At 43.6% G+C, this 20524-nt stretch overlaps 1 protein-coding gene across 2 annotated transcripts in view; it reads left to right on the top strand.

The window, feature by feature from the left end:
* The window catches only part of Iqsec2 (IQ motif and Sec7 domain 2), an 87911-nt gene that overhangs the window by 11584 nt on the left and 55803 nt on the right, over positions 1-20524 (top strand). For both annotated transcript variants that reach the window (XM_004647889.2, XM_023708160.1), the window contains exon 2: positions 17584-17613. In XM_004647889.2, coding sequence (XP_004647946.1) covers positions 17584-17613 — 30 coding nt within the window. The remainder of the gene's footprint in view (positions 1-17583; positions 17614-20524) is intronic.

Below are 20524 nucleotides of genomic sequence, written 5' to 3'. Positions count from 1 at the left end.
ATAACCCAGACCATCGTCCTCTCCATTTTGTGTACACAGTGTGGGAGACAGAGGTCCAAAGAAAGAGAAGGAACTTGTTTTTAGAACTTAAATTAAAGCAGCTGGGGATGGTGGTATATGCCTGTAATCCCAGGTACTCAGGAGGCTGAGGTAGGAAGATCACTTGAGCCGAGGAGTTTGAGACCAGCCTGGGCAATAAATATAGCAAAACCCTGTCTCAAACAGCATCAAAACACAAGATGTAAATCAAAGCCACATATTTCTGTATGGGGTGCAGTATGGTATTTCAGTACATGTATACAATGTTTAATGCTTGCATCAGGGTAATTATCATGCTCTCATTTGAGTCATATATCATTTCTTTGTGTTGGGAACATGTCAAATCCTCTTTCCTAGCAATGTTGAAATACAATTAAATGTTGTCAACCATAGTTATGGCACTGTGTTGTAGAACATTAGAAGTTATTCCTGTCCATACCCTTGGCACCATACAGCATCTCCTCTCATTAGCTTGCCCTGTGTCCTTCCTAATCTCTCTAACCACTATTCTACTTTTGAAGCAGTTTTTCTTTTCTTTGTACCAGGGATCGAACTCAGGAGCTTGCACTTCCAGGCAGGCATTTATACTGCTGAGCTATCCCCCTGGCCACCATTCTACTTTCACTTCTATCAAATCACTGCTTTAGCTTCAACTTTTTAACTCCCACCTGTAGGTCAGAACATGTAGCAGATGCATACAAGGACTTGTGTAGTAAAGAACAAAGCTAATAAACTAAAACAATAGAGAGAGAGAGAGAGAGAGAGAGAGAGAGAGAGAGAGAGAGAGGTGAGAAGATGGGAGGAGAATTGTTTTATCCATGTGCTAACTCCCCATGAGAATTGTAGTCACATACTTGGAAGATGTACTCATGCAAAGAAACATTTTTCAAGGAAAGAAAAAAATCGGTGTCTTCCTGTCTCCCACTTCCTACCACCCTGAGGTGATCACTTTTAACATCTGGTTTTTCTGGTGGTAACTTCACAGCTCTAGATAATTTGCCTCAACAGTTATTTCTTTATATGTCAATTTGAAACATTTCTTGTCTTCTTTTCTTTCTCTAAGAAAAACCAAAATTGAGCTTATTTAGAATACTTGGCTCTCTCCCTCCCTCTGTGCTACATTTTGATACATATGTTACCATTTGGTTTCCTCTGTTGATTAGCTTTGTAACTTTATTAGATACTATTTTAAACTGTGATTTCTTATGCCTCCAATTTTCCTCAGTATCTCTTGAGTACTGATTTTGTGGAACCTAGACTTTAGTGCCCCGTCCTTCTTTCTATCTATCCTTTCTGTCTTCTGCCACAAGCTCTCTGTGCTCTGTACGTGTATCCAGCATGGTTCATTACATTTACATTCTGTTCTGTGAAAATAATCAGGTCTTCCATGCTTTGTCTAGAGAGACTGTTTATAAAGGTTGACTGCCAATATACTGTGTTTATGTCATTATGACTGTCACTATTATTCACTGCAGAGCCAAATAGTGTATTATAATCACTCCTCATTTTCCACAGTTCCACTGTCACAACGTCTGTACTACCAGAGCAATATTCCTGGTATCAAGGTCAAGTAAATCTTCCTTTTGTATGCTCCATCAATTGTTCAAAATCATGCTGTTTTACCGTGTTTCATATTTGGACCAGAACTTTTTTCTCTTTCCCTCTCTCCCTCTTCTCCCCTCTCTCTCTTCTCCCCCTCTCCCCCATCCCCCTCTTTCCCCCCTCTCCCCTTTCCCCTGTCCCCTGTCCCCTGTCTCCTCTCCTCTCCTCTTCTCCTCCTCCTCTTCTTCCTCCTCTTTCTTCTTCTTACTGTTGGGTAGAGCTCCTTGAAACCATAACATAACCTTAGCTTATTTTCTGAGAATATCATTTTACTTGATTTTCATTAGGACCTGTTCATTTTGCAAAATACTGGGTTTCAATCTGATATTTTCCTGCATACATCTAACATTTTTATTATATTCACGCTGTCATTCCCCTCCTTTATGCCCCCTCCCTCTTATTCTCTTCCTCATGTCTAATAATAGAGGAATTTTAAAACATTCTGAAATCTAATAGGCATACAGAAAAGTGCTCGTGTCACAAATGATAAGTCAAGTTTTGTAACTCCAACACTAACACTCTGATCAAGGTCTGCTTTTTAATTCATTTTACTTGGTACTCAGGGAGATCTCTCAATTTGAAAGACTGCCTCTTCTTACATTATTTCTTTGATAACTCTTTCCCCTTCATTTTCTGTTTTCTCTTTCTGGAATTCCTATTAGTTGGATGTTGAAGATTACCGAGTGATTCTCTAGGCTGCTTACCTTTTCTCTTATGTTTTCTGTTTCACAGCTTATGAGTTGAGTTACTAGAGTCTTGTGGCAATATCTGCATATCCAGTTTCCTTTGACCACTTCTGGCTTTGTTTTGGTGAGCTGGCAGAGAGCAGATTCTTACAATGGCTACGTCCCCAGTGCAAAAATGAAAAGCACTTTATAGGGGACTCCAACATGTTACTAAGTATCCTAATCCATCCCAGAGAATTTATTTTTGTGTTTGAAAATTTTTATTGGTACATTTGGGGGGGTATATTGTAGATATCCACAATGATCTCATTCATCATAGGGAATTGTACCTGTACATGATATACCTTGTTGCTTCTTTTTATTCCATTCCCCTCCCCTCCCTTTAATCCCTCTTCCTCTCCTCATTTACAAAAGCTTTGTTTCTATTTTTTTTTCTTGTCCCTTAATTCCTTTAGCAAGGAATTAAGGGACAAGAAAAAGGGACTAGAGTACCCTGATATTTTGCCTAGGGGTGAATGCCAGGCAGCCTATGTGCAGGGATTGGGTGGCAAAGAAGGAAGGATTTCATACACATGCTTTCACTTTATCCCTGTCTTCAGCCCCCTCACCATCTCCCCTTGCCACGTTGTGAGTCTCTGGGCCTCTAACGGCCTGCCTGACTCCCTCCTCAGCCACGACCCCCTGCATGGTGCTCCTGGCTCTCCTTCAACCCAGAACACACTTGGGTTTGTTTTTTGCTTCCAGCAATTTGTTGAACTCTCTCACCCACTGATCCTCTTTCTTGGTGTGAATTCAGATTTGATTTTATTCTTTCATTTTCATTTTAGTGAGGTCCTGGGACAGAAAGGAGGTAAACATTATGCTTGAGATATATACTTAGACTAACTTAAAAATGATTGTTTTGCTTTCTCGGTCCAGACTGAAGCTGAAAGCTGCTAAAACCCCCCAGATAGCTGAGCTTGGATGACCTCATTTTGATGCCACATTGCTGCTGGCCCCAGCCTGTCATGAGCCTTCCTCTAGCAGTTCCAGAGTGTTCCTTTCCTCAGCTTCTGCCACTAGGACCATGCAGTCTTGGGAGCCTCAGCAGAGGAATGACGCCGGGGTCTGCCCTCAACCTCCCTCTGGTGCCCCAGGGCAGCCCCTTTGCCTTTTTGGGTTCTTTCTTTGTGACATGAGAGGCTCTTGATCTGCTGTGAGCTAGGCTTTTCTAGGGTTGGCGGGGTGTTTGGAGAACAGCCCAGTCTCCAGGTTGAGGCAGTGGAAGCAGGTGGGCCAGAGCTGGGCCTCAGGCACACAGGAAGGAGCCTGGAGGCTGAGCTGAGGCTTTTGCAGCAGCAGACTGCTAGAGCTGCGCCCTGCTCCACCCACTCCATTTCCCATCATGGCTGAATCTCCATCCTTCTGCCTCCAGCAGAAGAAGGAAAGAAGAAAAGGCTGGAAAGTGTTCAAGTTCTCTCTCTCTCTCTCTCTCTCTCTCTCTCTCTCTCTCTCTCTCTCCCCTCCCTTCCTCCTTCCCTCCCTCCCTCCCTTTCTCCCTCTCCCTCTCTCTCTCCCCCTCCCTCCCTGTCCCTTTGTCCCTCCCTCTCTTTCTCTCTCTCCCCCCTCCCTCCCTCCCTCTCTCCCTCTCCTTCTCTCCCTCCCTCACCCATCTGGGCTGCACACTTGTGTCTACCCTCACTTTCATTTTTGGGTTCTGCCTCTTTTTTACCTTTGAGTGATTGTCATTTCTAGAAATTCGACCTGAATGTTCTTACATGGAAGGGAGACAGAAGGCAGATGAGGAAGTGAGGCTAAGCTTGCTGGCTGATGTGGGAGAGGAAGCACCACTTGCCGCTGCTATGACAGAAGGAGACAGCAGCGATAGCGCCTTCAGGCTTTGGTTTTGGAGTCAGACGAATCCAGATTTGAGTCTCATTTCCACTGTTTTTAGCTATGTACTTTGGATAAATCACACTGTTCCTCTGAACCTCAGTTTCTGTGTCCAGACAATGAGAAAAACAACTACCTTACATAGCTATTATGAAGGCAACACAAGTCCTGGACCATTCCAGATGCATAATGAATAGTAACTTTATTATGATTTGAATCATTAGAAGCCAGGGCATGCTAAGGACCAAATAAAGCCTACTTGGTTTTTATGATTATGTACTATGTAGTATTTGTTTAGAATTGAAAGAAGCATGAGATTAGGGAAGGCATTCTCTATGGAGGAAACGTTGAACCTAGTCGCTCCTCGGGTCAAGTTCCACAAGGGCTCTGTAGCAGTTACAGGGTGGAGTTTACACTCTGTTGCTTGGCCCCTCAAGGGTTTCTTGAAATATGAAGCAGGCTTTGTTGTCAGCATCATCATTGTGTCATCATGGAACTCTTTCAGGGAGTTATAGTCCACAGGAGCTGTAGCTCTAGGACGCCTGAGAGCCATGAGCAGGATAGTGAGCCACTCAAACTACCATGGCCTTTGCTTTGTATCCTGACTCCCATCTTTGCCCTTGATGTTGTTTTGGGTCCCTTGCTGAAAGCAATCAAACCTTCTTATTTGTCCTTTGATTCAGCTAATAGTAAGGGTTTTTTTTTTTTTTTTGGAACACGCCTGTAATCCCAGCACATGGGAGGCTGAAGCAGGAGGACTGCTATAAATTGAAGGCCAACCTGGGCTACATACTGAGTTCAAAGCCAATCTGTGCAAGATCCTGTCTTGAAAAACTGAAAAGCAAAGCAAAGCAAAACAAAACAAGGATATTTTCTTGGATGTCACCGTTACCTCACTCTGCCTGTCTTCTGTACCTGATTCTACTTCTTATTTCTAGGTCTGATGCTTGACCCGGAGGGCTCCTTAGAGTCTTCCTCTGCCCTGACTTAATTTTCAAAAGGTTTCTCTTTTCCTTTCATGTTGTCCTGCTTGAACTTGAACTTGAGGGTCCCTTAAACTTGGGAAACATATTTCTCTCTATTCCTTTTTTTTCCTTTACTTCCTGGCTGTTACAAATAGGCCTTCATTCCACTTGTGATCTAGGGAAGCTCTTGAATGTTCTTTTGGGTAAGACCACAGTCCCACTCACCTTTCTAGTCATTCTCACCTTCCTAACCCTTCTGCTCAAATTGGACTGAGCTACCTAGAGGTTCTTAAGTACTTTACCCACTCCCCATCCCTTTTTTTTTTTTTTTTTTTTGCTCCGAATGCCTTCAAGGCATGACTGGTTGTCTTGTGTTGTGGGGATCGAACCACAGCAACCTGAGCCTGACTGCTTTGTTGAAGCAGCCACTTAAAGAACTGAGCTAAGGGGAAGGCCCCCTCCCCATCCCTTTTGAGACAGGATCTTGCTATGTAGTTCCAGCTGGCCTAGAGGTCACTATGTCACTGAGGCTGGCCTTGACTTCATAGTGATATTCCTGGCTCAGCCTCCTGAGTGCTGGGATTTTACAGGTGTGCATCACTATGCCCAACTTTAGGCTTCTTTTTTAAAATTTATTTTGAGACAGGGTTTCACTAAGTCACTAAACTGCCCAGGCTAGGCTTAAACATGTGATCATCCTATCTCAGCCTCCCAGAGTGCTGGGATTGCGGTTGTGTGCCACCTGGTTGCATTGTAGGCTTTATGCTTCCTTGCCTTTATTTTAACTGCTCCTATGGCCAAACACGTTTCCTCCATTGTCAGTGTGGCAGATAGCCACTTGACTTTTGAAGAGCACCGTCAGTGTAACTTGCATTGTTCTAGGCACTTGGAAACCATGAACAAAACAGACAATACTTTTGCCCTGTGGTGCTGACATTTTAGTGTGTGTATGTCAGATCAGGGACAGAAAAGAGACAAGATACATACGTTAAATTTTAGTAGGTGCTATAGCAAAAATAAAGCTAGATAGAGGATGGGAGCATGCAGCAGGCCCATTCCACCATAGCCAATATTTGCATTAGCATTATTAAGCAACCTTTTCTTATTTAAGCATTCTCTAATGTTATCACATATTCTTTTTAACCATAATGTTCCCAGTAATCACAGGTTAATGTTATCATTGACTCCGTTATATGATGAGGAAATTAAAACTTAGAGATGAAAGTCACATAGCAAGAAGGGGCTAGGATTTGAATCGAGATCCATCTGACCCAAAGCCTGTGATCCTAACCATTGTGTCACTCTACAGTCCTCACCAAAATTCCCTGAAGTCAAAAGTATCAGACTCATTTTATGGTGCTCAGAAAGTGAGCTCAGAGAAGAGAATGGACTCACAGTTACATAAAGAATAGACTGGAACACATCTGTCCAGCACTCAAGGTTAGACCCCTTTGCAAATCTGAGGCCTAGGGATCTCTGGACTTGCCTGACTCCATATTGGCAGGACCCATGCACAGTATCAGCTAAAAGTAAGCTCAAGAAATCTGGGCAGGGAATTCTGGGGCTTTGAGTACCTGGGATATGGTCTAGAAGGGATAGGGCCAAAGACCTTGTTGGGCATGGCTCCCTGGTTCCACAGATACTTTACTTTGTGGGAAGATACCCCTTAAGAGTGGGACCTGGGATAAAGGCCTCTGGTCCCAGTATAGCCCATGTGATTTTTAATCAACTGATATCCAAGATCCTAATCTTTTGGCCTTTTTAAAAATGTATTTGGTTGTTACAGGGTCTCACCACACAGCTTGGACTCATGATGATCCTCCTGCTTTCAGCCTCTCCAGCACTGGGATTACAGGTGTGCTGTACCATGCCTGGACTCTGGCTGGCTCAGCCGGCCCTGGGGATGGGGCTGGCATGGCATGTGGTGCTAGGGATTGAGCCATGGTCCCTGCGCTTGCCTAAACAGGCGCTTTAGCTGGCCAAGCTCTCTCACCAGTCCTCTTTGGTTTTCTTGACCTAGGTCCTACTTTACAAGGAAGGAGATGGAGGATATCTGATAAGCTTAGGCCTTGAGGATCTTTGGCCATTGAAGAAAGGAGCCTTTATAGCAAGCCCTGCCAGATGTGCACACAGTTCTTGGACCTTCTTTGCAATATTTTGTTCATAGCACTCTGAGGGTACTTGTTTTTATCTTAACAGCTTTAAAATGTCCATTACATATATTCTTCCATTAGAAAATTTTAGGGAATCCTGGGAAAACAAAGAGAAAAACATTGTTCATAATTACAACCCACAGGGGCTGCTACTCTGAACATTTGGTGTATTCCTCTCATTTTCTTTATTTTTTACTGTAGCTCTTTGTTTTTGCTTTTTTCATTTACACATGTCTCCATGTGATCGCGTATTCCTCATTACCACCGTGCTTACTGTTGAGTGATATACCACGACACACATAGCCACCCCTGCAGGTAGGGTGGAGAAGTGGGGCCAGTGTTTTTACTGCTCTAAATCATGCTGTATTGGACTTTTTTGCACACACATAGCCTTAAAGGAACTTACAGCTTTTAGGGAATGGCACTTACATGGAAGCAACTGTATCCAGCTTGTGTGTGAGTGAGTGAGTGAGTGAGTGAGTGTGTGTGTGTGTGTGTCTGTGTTGCTAGGAATTAGGGCCTCGTGTATGCTAGACAAGCACTGTACCACTAATAGACCCCTAGACCTCTAAGCCATTCTTTTTTTGGGGGGGTACTGGGAATCAAACTCAGGACCTTGCACTTACCAGTAAATCACTGTGCCACTCAGCTCCATCCCCAGCCCCTCTGATCCATTCTTAGAGTCATCCCTTTGCTCATTTATGTCATCACCACTTGTTAATTCCATACCTATGTGAACCAGACCCTGAGAGCTGGAGTTATAGGCAGAAATGAGACACAGTCCCCGTACTGCCAGGAATTCTCAGTCTGCTGAGAGAATCAGACACAGAAATGGACAATTTCAGAGCAGTTTGATTAGGGGCAAGGTGGAGACAGGAAAAGGTTACTGTGGGAGAACAGAGGAAGGGCTCCTAACCCAGCCTCGGGACATGAACATAAGTTTCCTGAAGGAGATGGTACCTAAATGAGTTTTGAAAATGAATAAGAGTTGGCTAGAATAAAACAAAGAGTTTCCACTTAAATATAATGAGTTGAATAAACTTATTTATCAGAGTTGCTTTCCCAAATCCCACTAAGATAGGAGTAAAGGATTAAAAAAAAAAAAAAGAATAATACCTGAGATGTAGACCAAAAGTAAACTACTTCACTTAGTAAGCCCCAGCAGTGCTCAGGACTTAGTAGAACTGTGGGTCTCAGAAAGCACAATGTGGTATGGACCTAATAATAACAGAGGAATGTTGACTGTTCTGCACCAACCCCATTCTGTCAGGACTCCCATACGTCCTGCCCCATCTCTTCAGATAGAAGTTGATTCTTCGGAGAAATTGAAGTGAAGCCCCTGTTGACTTGAGGAACCCAGATGTAGCAGAGGATGATTGAAATAGGGTCACAAGTAAGGTTCCATTTGCCATGCTTCATCCCCTTCCACTCCCCTACTTGCAGGGGAAGTCAGGTGCGCCCAAGAAATCAAATAATTTTTCTCTGGAGAAACTGAAAGACCCCAAGAGAAAGGCTTCCCAAAGATGACACTTAAGAGTCTCCTAACAAATAGAATAGGCTTTCAGGTCAGCAAATTCCTAATGAAAGCCACATTCAGTTTCTCCCTGTACATAAAGCTTCTGTGACACAGAAGTGATCACTAAGAATCACCCACCAAAGAAGCTTAAGTTCCACTTTTTTATTTTGTATAAGCAAAAACAATATAATTGATTCTTTAAAACATTTTAAACAGGGTGTGGTACACAATTATAATTGCAGCCTCTTGAGAGGCTGAGGCAGAATGATTCAAGATCAAGGTCAGCCTGGGAAATTTAGTGAGGCCCTGTCTCCAAAAAGAAAAAAAAAATTTGAAGGGCCAGGGGTATACCTCAGTGGTAGAGCACTTGCCTAGCATGTGCAAGGCCCTGGATTCAATCCTCAGATCAAACAAAAGATCCCACAGAAAAGCCAAGACCAACAACAAAAACCAAATTCTAGGTAGCCAGAGATTATAGTCCAAAACTGTGTGAAGAAGACCATCAACCTGGAAAACAGGGGAAAAAAGCAAACAAACACACAGAAAAAAAGAACTTGGAATAGAAGTAATGAAGGGAGAAGAAGAAACATAGGAAATTAAAAATAGTGAGGCACAAAGTAAAAATTTCAGCAGAATTAGCAAATAAAAGGTGAGGAGATATCCTAGGAAGCAGACTAACAAGATGAAGAGAAAGACAATAGAAGAGAAAATTAGAGGATCAGTTGAGGAACTTCACCAAGCAGCAGTAGGATTTCTAGAAATAGAAAATGGAGAAGACAGCAGGAAGGAAATTCTCAAAGATATAACTTAAGAATATTATACTGAAGAACAGAAAGAAACAGAAACTCCTGGTGATTATCCAGCAAGACAAATGGTACCAAGGCTCATGGCAAGATATGCCACTGTGACATTTTGGAATACTACCAGGGATTAAAGAGAAGACCCTAAAGCTTCTGAAGGAAAATGTACGAAGGATAAAGAAAAAAGAATGGCTTTGGGCTTCTCAACAGGAACACTGGAAGTTAGGAAACAATGGAGCCATTTTCTCAATATTCTTAGGGAAAGAATTCAATTTAGAAGTCTATATTCAGTTGAATTATCAACCAATAGTGAGAGTATGGTAAAGGCATTTTTCAGACATGAATGGCCTAAAGATTGTATATACTGCACTACCTTTCTTAGGAAGCATTGGAGAAACTGCTCCTGCAAAATCAGGATATAAACTGAGAAAGGAAAGCCACAGGATCTAGGAAATATGGAATCCAGCACAGAAGAGAGGTAAAGGGAATTCCAAGATGGGAAGAGAGAATGTTTCAGGGCAATACCTGGGCACACCTAGAGAACAGCCAGTTTAGATCCTTGCAGCAGGAAGACAGGTTTTTCTTAGGGAAATGTGTCAACATATATTAAGTCTAGGCATAGTGGTTCACACCTGCAATTCCAGCACTCTGGGAAGCTGAAGCAGGAGGACTGCAAGTTCGTTCTCGGCCTGGGCAACCTAACAGCTTATTGAGACTCTGTCTCAAAACTTAAAAGGACTGGGGTTGTAGCTTGCTGCAAAGGCCCTCAAGGCAATCCTTGGTCTCAGGGAAATTTTTTTTTTAAAGCATTGAGATAAGAATTGTACTTTTGATAGAATTTGGGGGTGGGAGGAAAAATTGATCATTTGTATGAAGAGAACTAAACAAACAACAAAATAGTAGTCAATAGGTAAAATAAAAAGTTACAATCCCCAGTACTACAAAAGAAAAAGTCCTATTAGAAAGGAAATGCAATTATATATGATATGACATATTCATTCCAGGTTGACCCTAATTCACAAATTTGACTTTTAAAATGTACCCAGATCTAAAACTAAGTGCTGACATGATGCCCCAAGTGGAAAATTCCACACCATGAAATTGTTTCTAGCATAAAATTATTTTAAAAGACTGTCTAAAAATTACCTTCAGGCTATGTATATAAGATGTAAATACTACATAAGGGAATCTCATGTTTAGACTTGGGTCCCAACCCCAATGTATCATTGTATATATACAAATGTTCTAAAATCTGAATGAATAGAAATCCAACATACTTCTGCTATCAAGCATTTCAGATAAAGGATACCTAACCAGTACAGCATTAGCATCTATGCAGTAATTATAGTGTGAACCATCACCATTGATTTAATCCAAACTTTTGGATAGGAATGAGAGGAGGGCCCATGTGCACCTGTATAGCAACTAGAATGGATGAAAATGGTCACTGAGCAGTAATGCAGGTAAAACAGATGTTAAGTGTGCATGGAGGTAGCAGTATAAGAGATACCCTTTTACAGGATAGTAGGGATTCAGAGCATATTATAGAAACCTGGCTGGTAATAGTGGTGCTCATCTGTAATCCCAGAATTTAGGAGACTGAGGCGAGAGAATTGCCCTGAGTTCAAAGACATCATGGGCCAAATAATTTAAGGCCAGCCTGGACTACATAGTGAGACCCTGTCTCAAAAAGACAGAAAACAAAATCAAGAAATAGAAGGATGTATGTGTTCTTTAGAAACAAAGACAGATATTGAAAATCAGTGAAAAGAGTTGTAAAGGGATTGCCTTTAAGAATGAGAGTTGGGGGTGAGGAGGAATAGAGCGAAGAATTATGGTTTTTGTTATAACTTTGGTAACTAATAAAATTTTTATCTATAGACATGTATCACTTCCGTATGAAAATTTAAAAAGGCTTCACAAGACTATGCCAGAAGTAGATTAGTGACACAAGCATATACTTTAGAAATATGAAAGTCAATTTAGAAAAAAAAAGAAGTAAAAGCCTTGCAAAAGAGACTTATTTGTGTTAAGAGCTTTTCACAATCTGAGTTTTTAAAAATGCCCATGTATTCAATAAAGTTCAAAATCATTTTAAAAACATAAAGAGGGGCAAGCACATTCCAGGTAGCAAATACTAGGTGTGCTCAAAAGGTAGGCGAGAGGGCGGCATGAGATTTAGAGCTTCAGAGAGGCAGGGCCTGATCAGTGGGAAGTTCCATGGGGAAAATTATTAAAATGTTCAAAGTAGGAGACTATATCAATGGATGTGTGCTTTAGAATGGTCCTGTAGGAATAAAATAAAATTTTAAAAAAAGAATGGTCCTGTAGGGCTAGCAGTATTGTTCAATGGACTAAGCACTTGCTTAGGTAAGTGCAGGGGCCAGGGTTTGATTCCTGGCACCTCATGTCGCACCGTTCTGACACCTTACTTTTTTTTTTTTTAAACGGAACCAGGGATTGAACTCAGGCCCTTGTGCTTGCCAGGCAAGTGCTTATTCTACTGAGCCATCTCCCTGGCCCTAAAAAATCCTAGGTTTTTTTTTTTGTTTTTTTTTTTTTTTTTTTTTTTTTGGTGGAACCGGGGATTGAACTCAGATCCTTGCGTTTTCCAGTCAAGCGCTTATCCTACTGAGCCATCTCCCCGGCTGTCGCACCGTTCTGTTCCCATCCCCGGGCACACTGAGCCGGCAATGGTGTGTGGGTGTGGTGGTGCATGCCTATAATCCCAGCACTAGGGAGGCAGAAATCAGGAGGATCACTATAAGTCGGAGCTGTGTGGTGAGACCCTGCACAAAAACAAAAACAAAAACAAAAAACAAAAAACAAAACAAAAAAAACCTTAAAAAAAAGAATGGTCCTGTAGCAGTCTGAGCAAGAAAAGTTTGTCCATTAAAAACACTTGTAGGGCTGGAGAGATGGCTCAGTGGTCTAAAGCACCTACTTGAAACAAGCTTGGCAAAGCACAGGGACCGCGGTTCGATCCCCAGCACCACATGCCAGCCAGACCCGCCCCCTGGTGGGCTGAGCTGGCCACACACACACACAATAAATAAATGTAATAAATAAAAATAAATAAATATTTAAAAAAAATTAAAATTAAAAATTAAATTAAATTTTTTTGTTAAAAAAAAAAAACACTTGTAGTTAGACAAAGTGACTTTGGGGGAGTAAAGGTGCCTGGCTGCCCTAGGGCTGCTTCTCGGGTTTTAGTGAGATCTGTAGGGTTCATGAGCCAGGGAATCTGTTTTGCTTCAGGATGCTTCTATGAGCCGTCCTGGTCACAGCTGCCCTTCAAGGGTCAAGCCTAATTTCTTCAAAACTCTACTTCCAGCTTCTTTTCTGTAGGATAGGATTTTTAAAATTGTGTGTGTGTGTGTGTGCGCACGCGCCCGTGCGCACGCACAGTGCTGGGGATGGGACCCAGAGCCTCGTGTATGTTAGGCAGGTGCTCTACCACTGAGCAATACCCTTGGCCTTGAACACATGATCTTTTAGAAATATTCCAATACTAGCTTGAGGCTAAGTCAGGTGACTTCATATCTCATTTCTGATGCATTCTGTTGCTCAATTAGTTTAGTTTTCTTTTTCTTTTTCTTTTTTTTTTTTTTTTTCAGAACCGAGGATTGAACTCAGGCCCTTGCGCTTGCCAGGGAAGCACTTATTCCACTGAGCCATCTCCCCAACCCTAGTTTAGTTTTCAGAGAACAACTTCACGTGCCTAATTCCAGGTTCTTGGGGAGATGCACCATATCGTTCCCTCAGTGATGCTTATATGCTTATACATGGCTTCTTGGAGGATCAAAACAGGAGGCAGGGAATCCTGCTCTGAAGGGCAGAAAACTCCAGTTGTGGCAACTTGAGGACCCTGATCCTTCCCTTCCCTCCTCTCCCATGCCTTTCTCTCCCTTCTTTTCCTTTCTTTTCCAAGCCTTTTCCCTCCCTTTCTTCTTTCATTTTTGTGGCACTGGGACTTGAATCCAAGGCCTTCACACTGAGCTCCATCCCCAGCTCTTTTATTTTATTTTTTTATCTTGAGAAAGGGTCTTCTTGCTAAGTTGCCCAGGCTTGGCTTGAATTTGCAAATTTCCCGTCCACTCGCCCGAGTGCCGGGATTACAGATATGTGCCACCATGCCTAGCTGGGGCTTTCACTCTTTGTAGTCATTCTGCTGTGTTGTTCCTATAAGTTCCCCAAAAGGTTTGGGAAGTTTTGATATTCTTCCATTTATTCTCCCACCTTCGAGATGGCCTCTTATACTTGAGAGCTACAACATCAAAATCTTAAGAGTACATGCCCAAGTTTTTGGTTCACAAAATATCGCCACTATTTTTTGAGCATCACTACTGATGATATGAATTGGCATAACCAAATAGTTTGAGAATCTTGTGGTCCTAAATGGCCTTTTGTTAAGACAAGCCTGTGCAGAAGGACAGGAAAAGCTGTGATCTCATACCGATCTGGATGATGGGGAAGGAGGCGCCTGGTCCCTGGGACTTTCCTCTACATGTATACAGATTAATCTAGTTGATAAAGAGAGGTAAACTTTGCGTTTCTGTAAACACTGAATATTTTAAGGATTAAAGATTGCTTGGAATTCAACTAATGTGGCTCCATTATCTTAAAGATGAAAAACTGAGGGCCAGAGAGAGGGGGGAAGAAAGAAAACAGAGAGAGGGGACTTTCCAAGTTTACACTGAAAGTTAGGGAATGAGCCTTAACAGAACCCAGCTTCTTTCTACCAGTATGTATGGCCTCCCGGAAGAATGTTGGTCAAGCTCCATGAAGTAAAGTTAGGTTGACCATTTGGGCGGGGCATTACCCCATAAAGAAGCATAAGATAGCACTGCATTAATGATTGCTGTCTGTGAATCATTACTAAATGCATAAGGAGTGATAGATCAGGCAGGGAGTATAGCTCAGTGGTAGAGTACTTGCCTAAGTTACTTGAGGCCCTGAGTTCCATGCTCAATGCCACAAAAGTGATAGATCCCAGAGGTTGTGCCATACTCCCGCATTGAGGGTCATAAGATGCATTGTCCCTTGGACTAATGAGATAGTTCAGCAGACTAAAGCACCTGCTTAGGCAAGCTTAGGCAAACACAGGGACTGAGGTTCAATTGCCCCCATCACATGCTTCCCAAGCTCTGCCCCCAGGGCAGGCTGAGCCAGCCAGAGTCCAAGCATGGAGGTGCACACCTGCAATCCCAGTGCTGGAGAGGCTGAAGGCAGGAGGACCACCATGAGTCTGAGCTGTGTAGTGAGACCTTGAAACAACCAAATGCATAAAAGTTTTTTAAAAAGATGCATTGTTCCTTCAAACCTGTCCAAAATGATTGACAATGAGGAGAACTGGCTAATACATTCTGAACCATGCTTGAAGCTCTTTCCCCATTCACTGCCATCTTGAGGACTGTAAGGTACCATCTAGAAATGTGTTGGGAGCAGAACTAGCTGGCTGGCAATCGCAGAAGAAATAGGAGTTGAAGAGAAGGGTCTGTAAGTACCTCTGGCTCAGTGTTGGGGGATGAAGCTGAGAGAACTCACCCTAGAAGTATGGATGAGCCCAGCTCTGAGCCATGGTACATTACTGCATGGTGTGGAGTGAGCCTGAACTTGAGGTTCACTGTAAGCTTCTCTACTGTGTGGCCTTAGACATAAGGCCATTTCAGCCTCTCTGAGTCTCAGTTGCATCATCTTAAAATTGGATAATTCTCATTTAGGAGAATCAAAGGAGATCATGTATGAAGGGAGCCTAACATTCCGCTTGATACATAGTAGGTGCTCAGTGAGTGTTCGTGTTGGTGGTGGTGATGATGAAGGTGATTATATATCTATACATTACATAAGTGGATGTGGACAAATGACCAGTCTGTAAGTGTCTTGCCATGTCAGGGCCTGGGATGTGATATGCTCAATCAGTGTGTTCTGGGGTTGAGGGTGGCTGGGTGAGTGGTGAGAAGACCAGCCTGCCTAGGGTAAAGGGTTAGTTTACAGGAGAGAGATAGAGTAGCTTGGCCTCCATTCTGTAGGTAGTGGGGTTTCCTTGAAGCCCCTTAGACCTGGTACCTGCGAATAATTGAGCTAGGCCTTAGAAGCAATTTTACTGCTTCATAGTGACATAGAAAGTGTTAAGGGCTGGCAAGATGGCTCAGCAGCATAGCGCCTGCCTGGAAAGCACAAGGTCCTGAGTTCAACTCCTGGTACAAAAAAAAAAAGAAAGAAAGAAATATAATTACATTCTCTTCGTGAATAGAGGGATTTGTTCTAATAGTATTTGTAAATAGGATATCATGTCTGCATCTTGTACAGCAAATAACCACTGGGAAGAGAGTATGCAATGTGTTAATTATTGAAACTGTCCTACCAACTTGATTTGAAACTGTTTCATTGCTATTTGTTTCTCAATAAAATTATGGAAAAAAAGAAAGAAAGAAAGTTTTAATAAATGTGCTAATGTGCTCCTAGCTTGGTCTTATGATTTTTTAGGGGGCTGAAAATGCTATAGGTTGGTACCATTGTCATCAGTTGAGTATGTACCATGTGCTGAAAAGCCACTCCAGAAAGGGAAGGATTCATGCCAATGCCCTTACCCCTGTTCCTTTTACAAGTGAAAAATCCAAGATTCCACATGATGAGGTAACTTTCCCAGGATTATGTGGCTCATGAGTTGTTGAGTTAGAAGAACTCTACCCACCCAACACGCTGTCACTTACCTGTCCCATTTTGATGATGGGACCTCCTCTCTTTGAAAAAAATGGCTCTTTCTCGAGCTCCACCTCCCTGCCCTGTGTGTTCCTTTGTCACTTGGCGCTCAGAGTAGATATACATTGACCCTCCTGCTGCTAAGATGACATCTTGGCTCTCCTAGCCAAAGACAGAGCATATGATGTGCTCATCTTTGTGTCCTTTCTGGCCACTTGGGAGAGGGGTAGGGTTCAGAGGGAGGAAGAAGACAACAAGGGGAAAGAGGAAGCTGCTTCCCACACTCTCCCACTTCTAAGGTCCCTGGCCCTCCTTGCCATTCCCTGCCCTCAGCATATCAGTTCCCCTGTCCTAAGTGTCCTTACCCAAGTCTGTATGCACACACACCAGCACATGTACACATACATGGGTGCACACACACAGGTATTTGCATGGTTTTCCAGGGAAGAGCAGCCAGAGGGGAGGAGGGTGGTTTGTATTTCACTCATTTCCTCACTTCCCTCAGAGCTGTCCCCAGTCCATTCTCTTCTCTTGCCCTCCCTTCCGCTCTGAAGAGCCTCATGATGAAGAAGGCAGACTCATATAGTAGAAAGGAGCCCAGCAGCTGACTCATTTACCCTCTCAGCTTCATCTTCTTCATCTGGAAAATAAGCAGGTTGGACTAGGTAATTGGCAAAGCCTCTTCTATGTTGTTAATAATACCTGGTATTTGTTGACTGGGTTCCAGAGGGCTTAATTATCCCAACAGTTCTACAAGGATTGGCCTCATGTTACAAGTGGGGAGACTGACGCTCACACTCACACTCACAAAGGTGAAGTGACTTCCGCAGGTCCCAGGGCTGGTAAGTGTTAGAGCCTGTGGGTCAGCTTAGGTCACTCTGTGTTTACAGCTCAGGCTTTTCCCCTTCTCACGGCTGCTGGCTACTTGTCAGGCCACTCCCAAGAGAGCCGCACTCCTCACTGTGACCCATTGGGCCCCACTGGTACCTCTTTGACCTCACTCCTAACTGTCCCTGTCCTGCTCACTCTGCCCCAGGCACCCTGCCCCCCTCGCTGCTTCTTCAGTTGTCCAGGGACTCACCATATCATAGCCTTTGCACTTGCTATTGTCCCTGCAGGAATGAAATACCCTTCCTCTCATTATCACAGTGTATGTTAGGCCTCAAGGCCACTGTTCAGGGCAGAAAAAAGGAAGAAGACAGCATATTCTGATGGTGTTGGTTTTTTTCTCTGTTTCCCTTTCAGATCTGATGGTGAGAATTCCAGAACAGTCAGGTCAGTACCTCTTTTCTTTACTTCATTAGGACATGGGGCAGAGCCTGGGTGGGAGTCTCTGGTTTGTTACTTTTCCATGAACTGCGTAGGGACTGATTTTACAGTTCTTTTCCCATTGGGGTCAGGGGTGGATATGGAGTGGAGCAGGGACAGCAGGATGAACATGGCAGGGGTAGGTACAGGTTGAAGTCTGTTCTTAAGCCTTTCTGGCCTTAGCTGACTCGGGGACTTAACTGAATACCACAGGGCCTCATAGGAGCTGGCCAGATGTGAAAGCCTGTGTCTGGAGAGGTCAGCTCTGGACCTAGGACTTTTTTCCACCTTCTCTGAGGAGAAGCGGGAACATGGATGCTGGACTTTCTTTGCTGATATTCTTGTTCTACACTAAACTGTGCCAGCTATGAGAAATAGAATTTGGATGGACTTTGGATGTGACATATACTAGACATTAGAAATATATATGGTGGTGACAAGTAAACATATTTCTTATGCTCTTGGTTAAAGTTTGAGTAAGTTTTAAAGGCATGATTGATCACCTGCTTGGGAGAGGCAGAGCTAAAACTGGAGCAGAGACAAGAACTTGGCCTTCAACCATCGGGAGCCTCATGAAGGTAGAAGTGTCAAGTATAAGGGCTATACAGAAATGATGAAGGACTCAGGGGAGGACCCAGTCAGACTTGGTGTCCAGGCTGGGACTATGGGATAGGCTCTGCAATGGGCTGGGCCTGGGAAGCAGAGGCCCAGGATGGAGATGGTCAGTCCCAGCCAAGGCTGCCACAAGTGTATATGGCTGGCACCTTTGTACAGAGTGGAAGAAAGTCCCCCCTTTCAAGGGCATCCCTTTTGAATGAATCAACTGGAAAAAATTTCCTTTTCCTCTGGGCCATGCTTACCGGGCTTCCCAGCTTGGTGAGTGATGCTCAGGTAGGGCATTAGCCCTTGTCTCTGCCCTCTGGGTGGTCCATAGCCTCCCCAACCATGTGCAGCAGCATAGGTCCTATCTTAGACAGTGGAGATGGGCTGGGGGCACAAGATGCAAGCACACAGAGGAATATAATCAGCTGGGTGTGGTTGGCACATACCTGTAATCCCAGCTACCTGGGAGGCCAGGGTTGGAGGATGGCAAGTTTGAGTGTAGCCTGGGCAACTTAGCAAGACCCTGTCTCAAAAACTAAACAGGACTGGAGATAGACTTCAGTGATAGAACACTTATTTGGCGTGCACAAGAGAAGCTCTAGTGGGTTCAATGTCTAGTACTTCAGAAAAAAAGAAAAGAAAGAGGTATATAATGAGACACATTCTGTGCTAGCATCTGTAACAGGGGATCTGGTGTGAACACACTGCTGCCCAGAGCCAAGGTCAGGGATGTGGGTTGGATGCATACTGAGGCCAGCATTAAGCAAGTGGAGGGTGATGGACAGAGTCAGCCCCAGGGCCAGGCAGGGGTGTATGATGAGACATAATTAGTCCCAGCATGCAGCCAAGGAGCATGGCACAAGCACAGCTTGTCCTAGCACTTCAGAAAGTACTTGTTTAGCAAAGGACATGGATCTCATGTCCCACTGTGGGCTCGGAGAAAGGCAACCTGGGTTGACCCTGAGCCTAGGGCCCCAGCAGGCAGCCCTGATGATGTGCCTGCTACTTGTTAAGAACCCAGATTGAAGGCATTTCGAGTTCTCACCTCTCCCATCAGGGAGTTCTTGGGCCCTAAAGTTCAGGTTACTTAATAATGACCATAATCATAAGTCATATGATGACATATGTTAGGCCTTTACAACTTACAGAAGTTGTCAGGGACTTTCTTTTGTTTGATCCTCCCAGTGACACTGTAGGTGGAACCTGGGCTGGCCTTATCATCATTGTTTTACAGTTGAGGAAACTAAGGCTTAGCATAGTTATGGGTTTTACCTGCAGCTGTACAAGTAATATATAGCTGAGCCAGAATTCAAACCCAGGTCTCTCTGGCAACAAGCCCAGAGCCCCGCCTACTCTGTCACCAAGGGAGCTCTTAAAGCCTTGAAGATAGTAATAATCATCCTCATCTTCATCCTAATATTAGTAATCATAGCAATTAGCATTGATTCCTCACATTCTAAGAACTCTGAATATGATCTTATTTAATGTTCACAGTAGCCTTATTAAGCCTGGATTATGAGCCCTGGTTTACAGATGAGGAAAAGGAGGTTCTGAGAGGGTCAGTGCTTGTCCTAAGGAAGAGCAATGGGCAGGGTGGCATGTCTCAGATTCATATCTCAGACTCTTTGGTTCTGAAGCCAGTGCTGATTTTATTCAGACTTGCTTCCTGAGAGTCATCTGGGCCCACAGTCAAAAAGTCTATAGGATCCTGGAGGATTCAGCAGGCAAGGGAGTAAGGGTCAAACTTGGGCTGTGAGAAAGGCCGGAAGCGTAGCACATAGGAGGTAAGACCTTGGAAACCTGGTGGGAAGAGCTTTTAACATGGTGCCATTACTGGATGGTGCCCCCTGAGAACATTCTCAGGCCCTAGATGTCAATTCTCCAGTCCATTCCAGCTAGGGGTCAGGGTCAGGCAGTGTTTAAGCTGGACTGTGCAGGGCTGCCTTCACAGAAGGGCATCCCTAGAGGCGATGTCAGCTTATAGGAAAGTGAGGGGTGGCTTCTCAAACTGGGGAGAATAGATTAAGCTAAAACTGAAGAGAAGTTCAGCGTGCTGGTCAGGGCTGGGTCATGGATACGTTCTACCACTAATGGGGAACTAAGGAAAGTTAGAGAAGCAAAGCTCTGTAGTATAAAAAAGGACAAATTTTAGAGGCTTGGGACTTCATTTTTAATAAGGTTGCTCTCCACTGCAGTTATGTGACTGCACAAAGCTGTCCTTTAGAACCCGTTTCCTCACCCCATAAAAACATGTACATGAGTGAGTGTGTGTGTG

This window comes from Octodon degus, unplaced genomic scaffold (genome assembly GCF_000260255.1).
Source record: "Octodon degus isolate 3935 unplaced genomic scaffold, OctDeg1.0 scaffold00335, whole genome shotgun sequence".
In the NCBI taxonomy this organism is placed as follows: Eukaryota; Metazoa; Chordata; class Mammalia; order Rodentia; family Octodontidae; genus Octodon; species Octodon degus.
The sequence above is the reverse complement of the archived record's forward strand: the minus strand, read 5'-3'. Positions and strand labels throughout refer to the sequence as shown.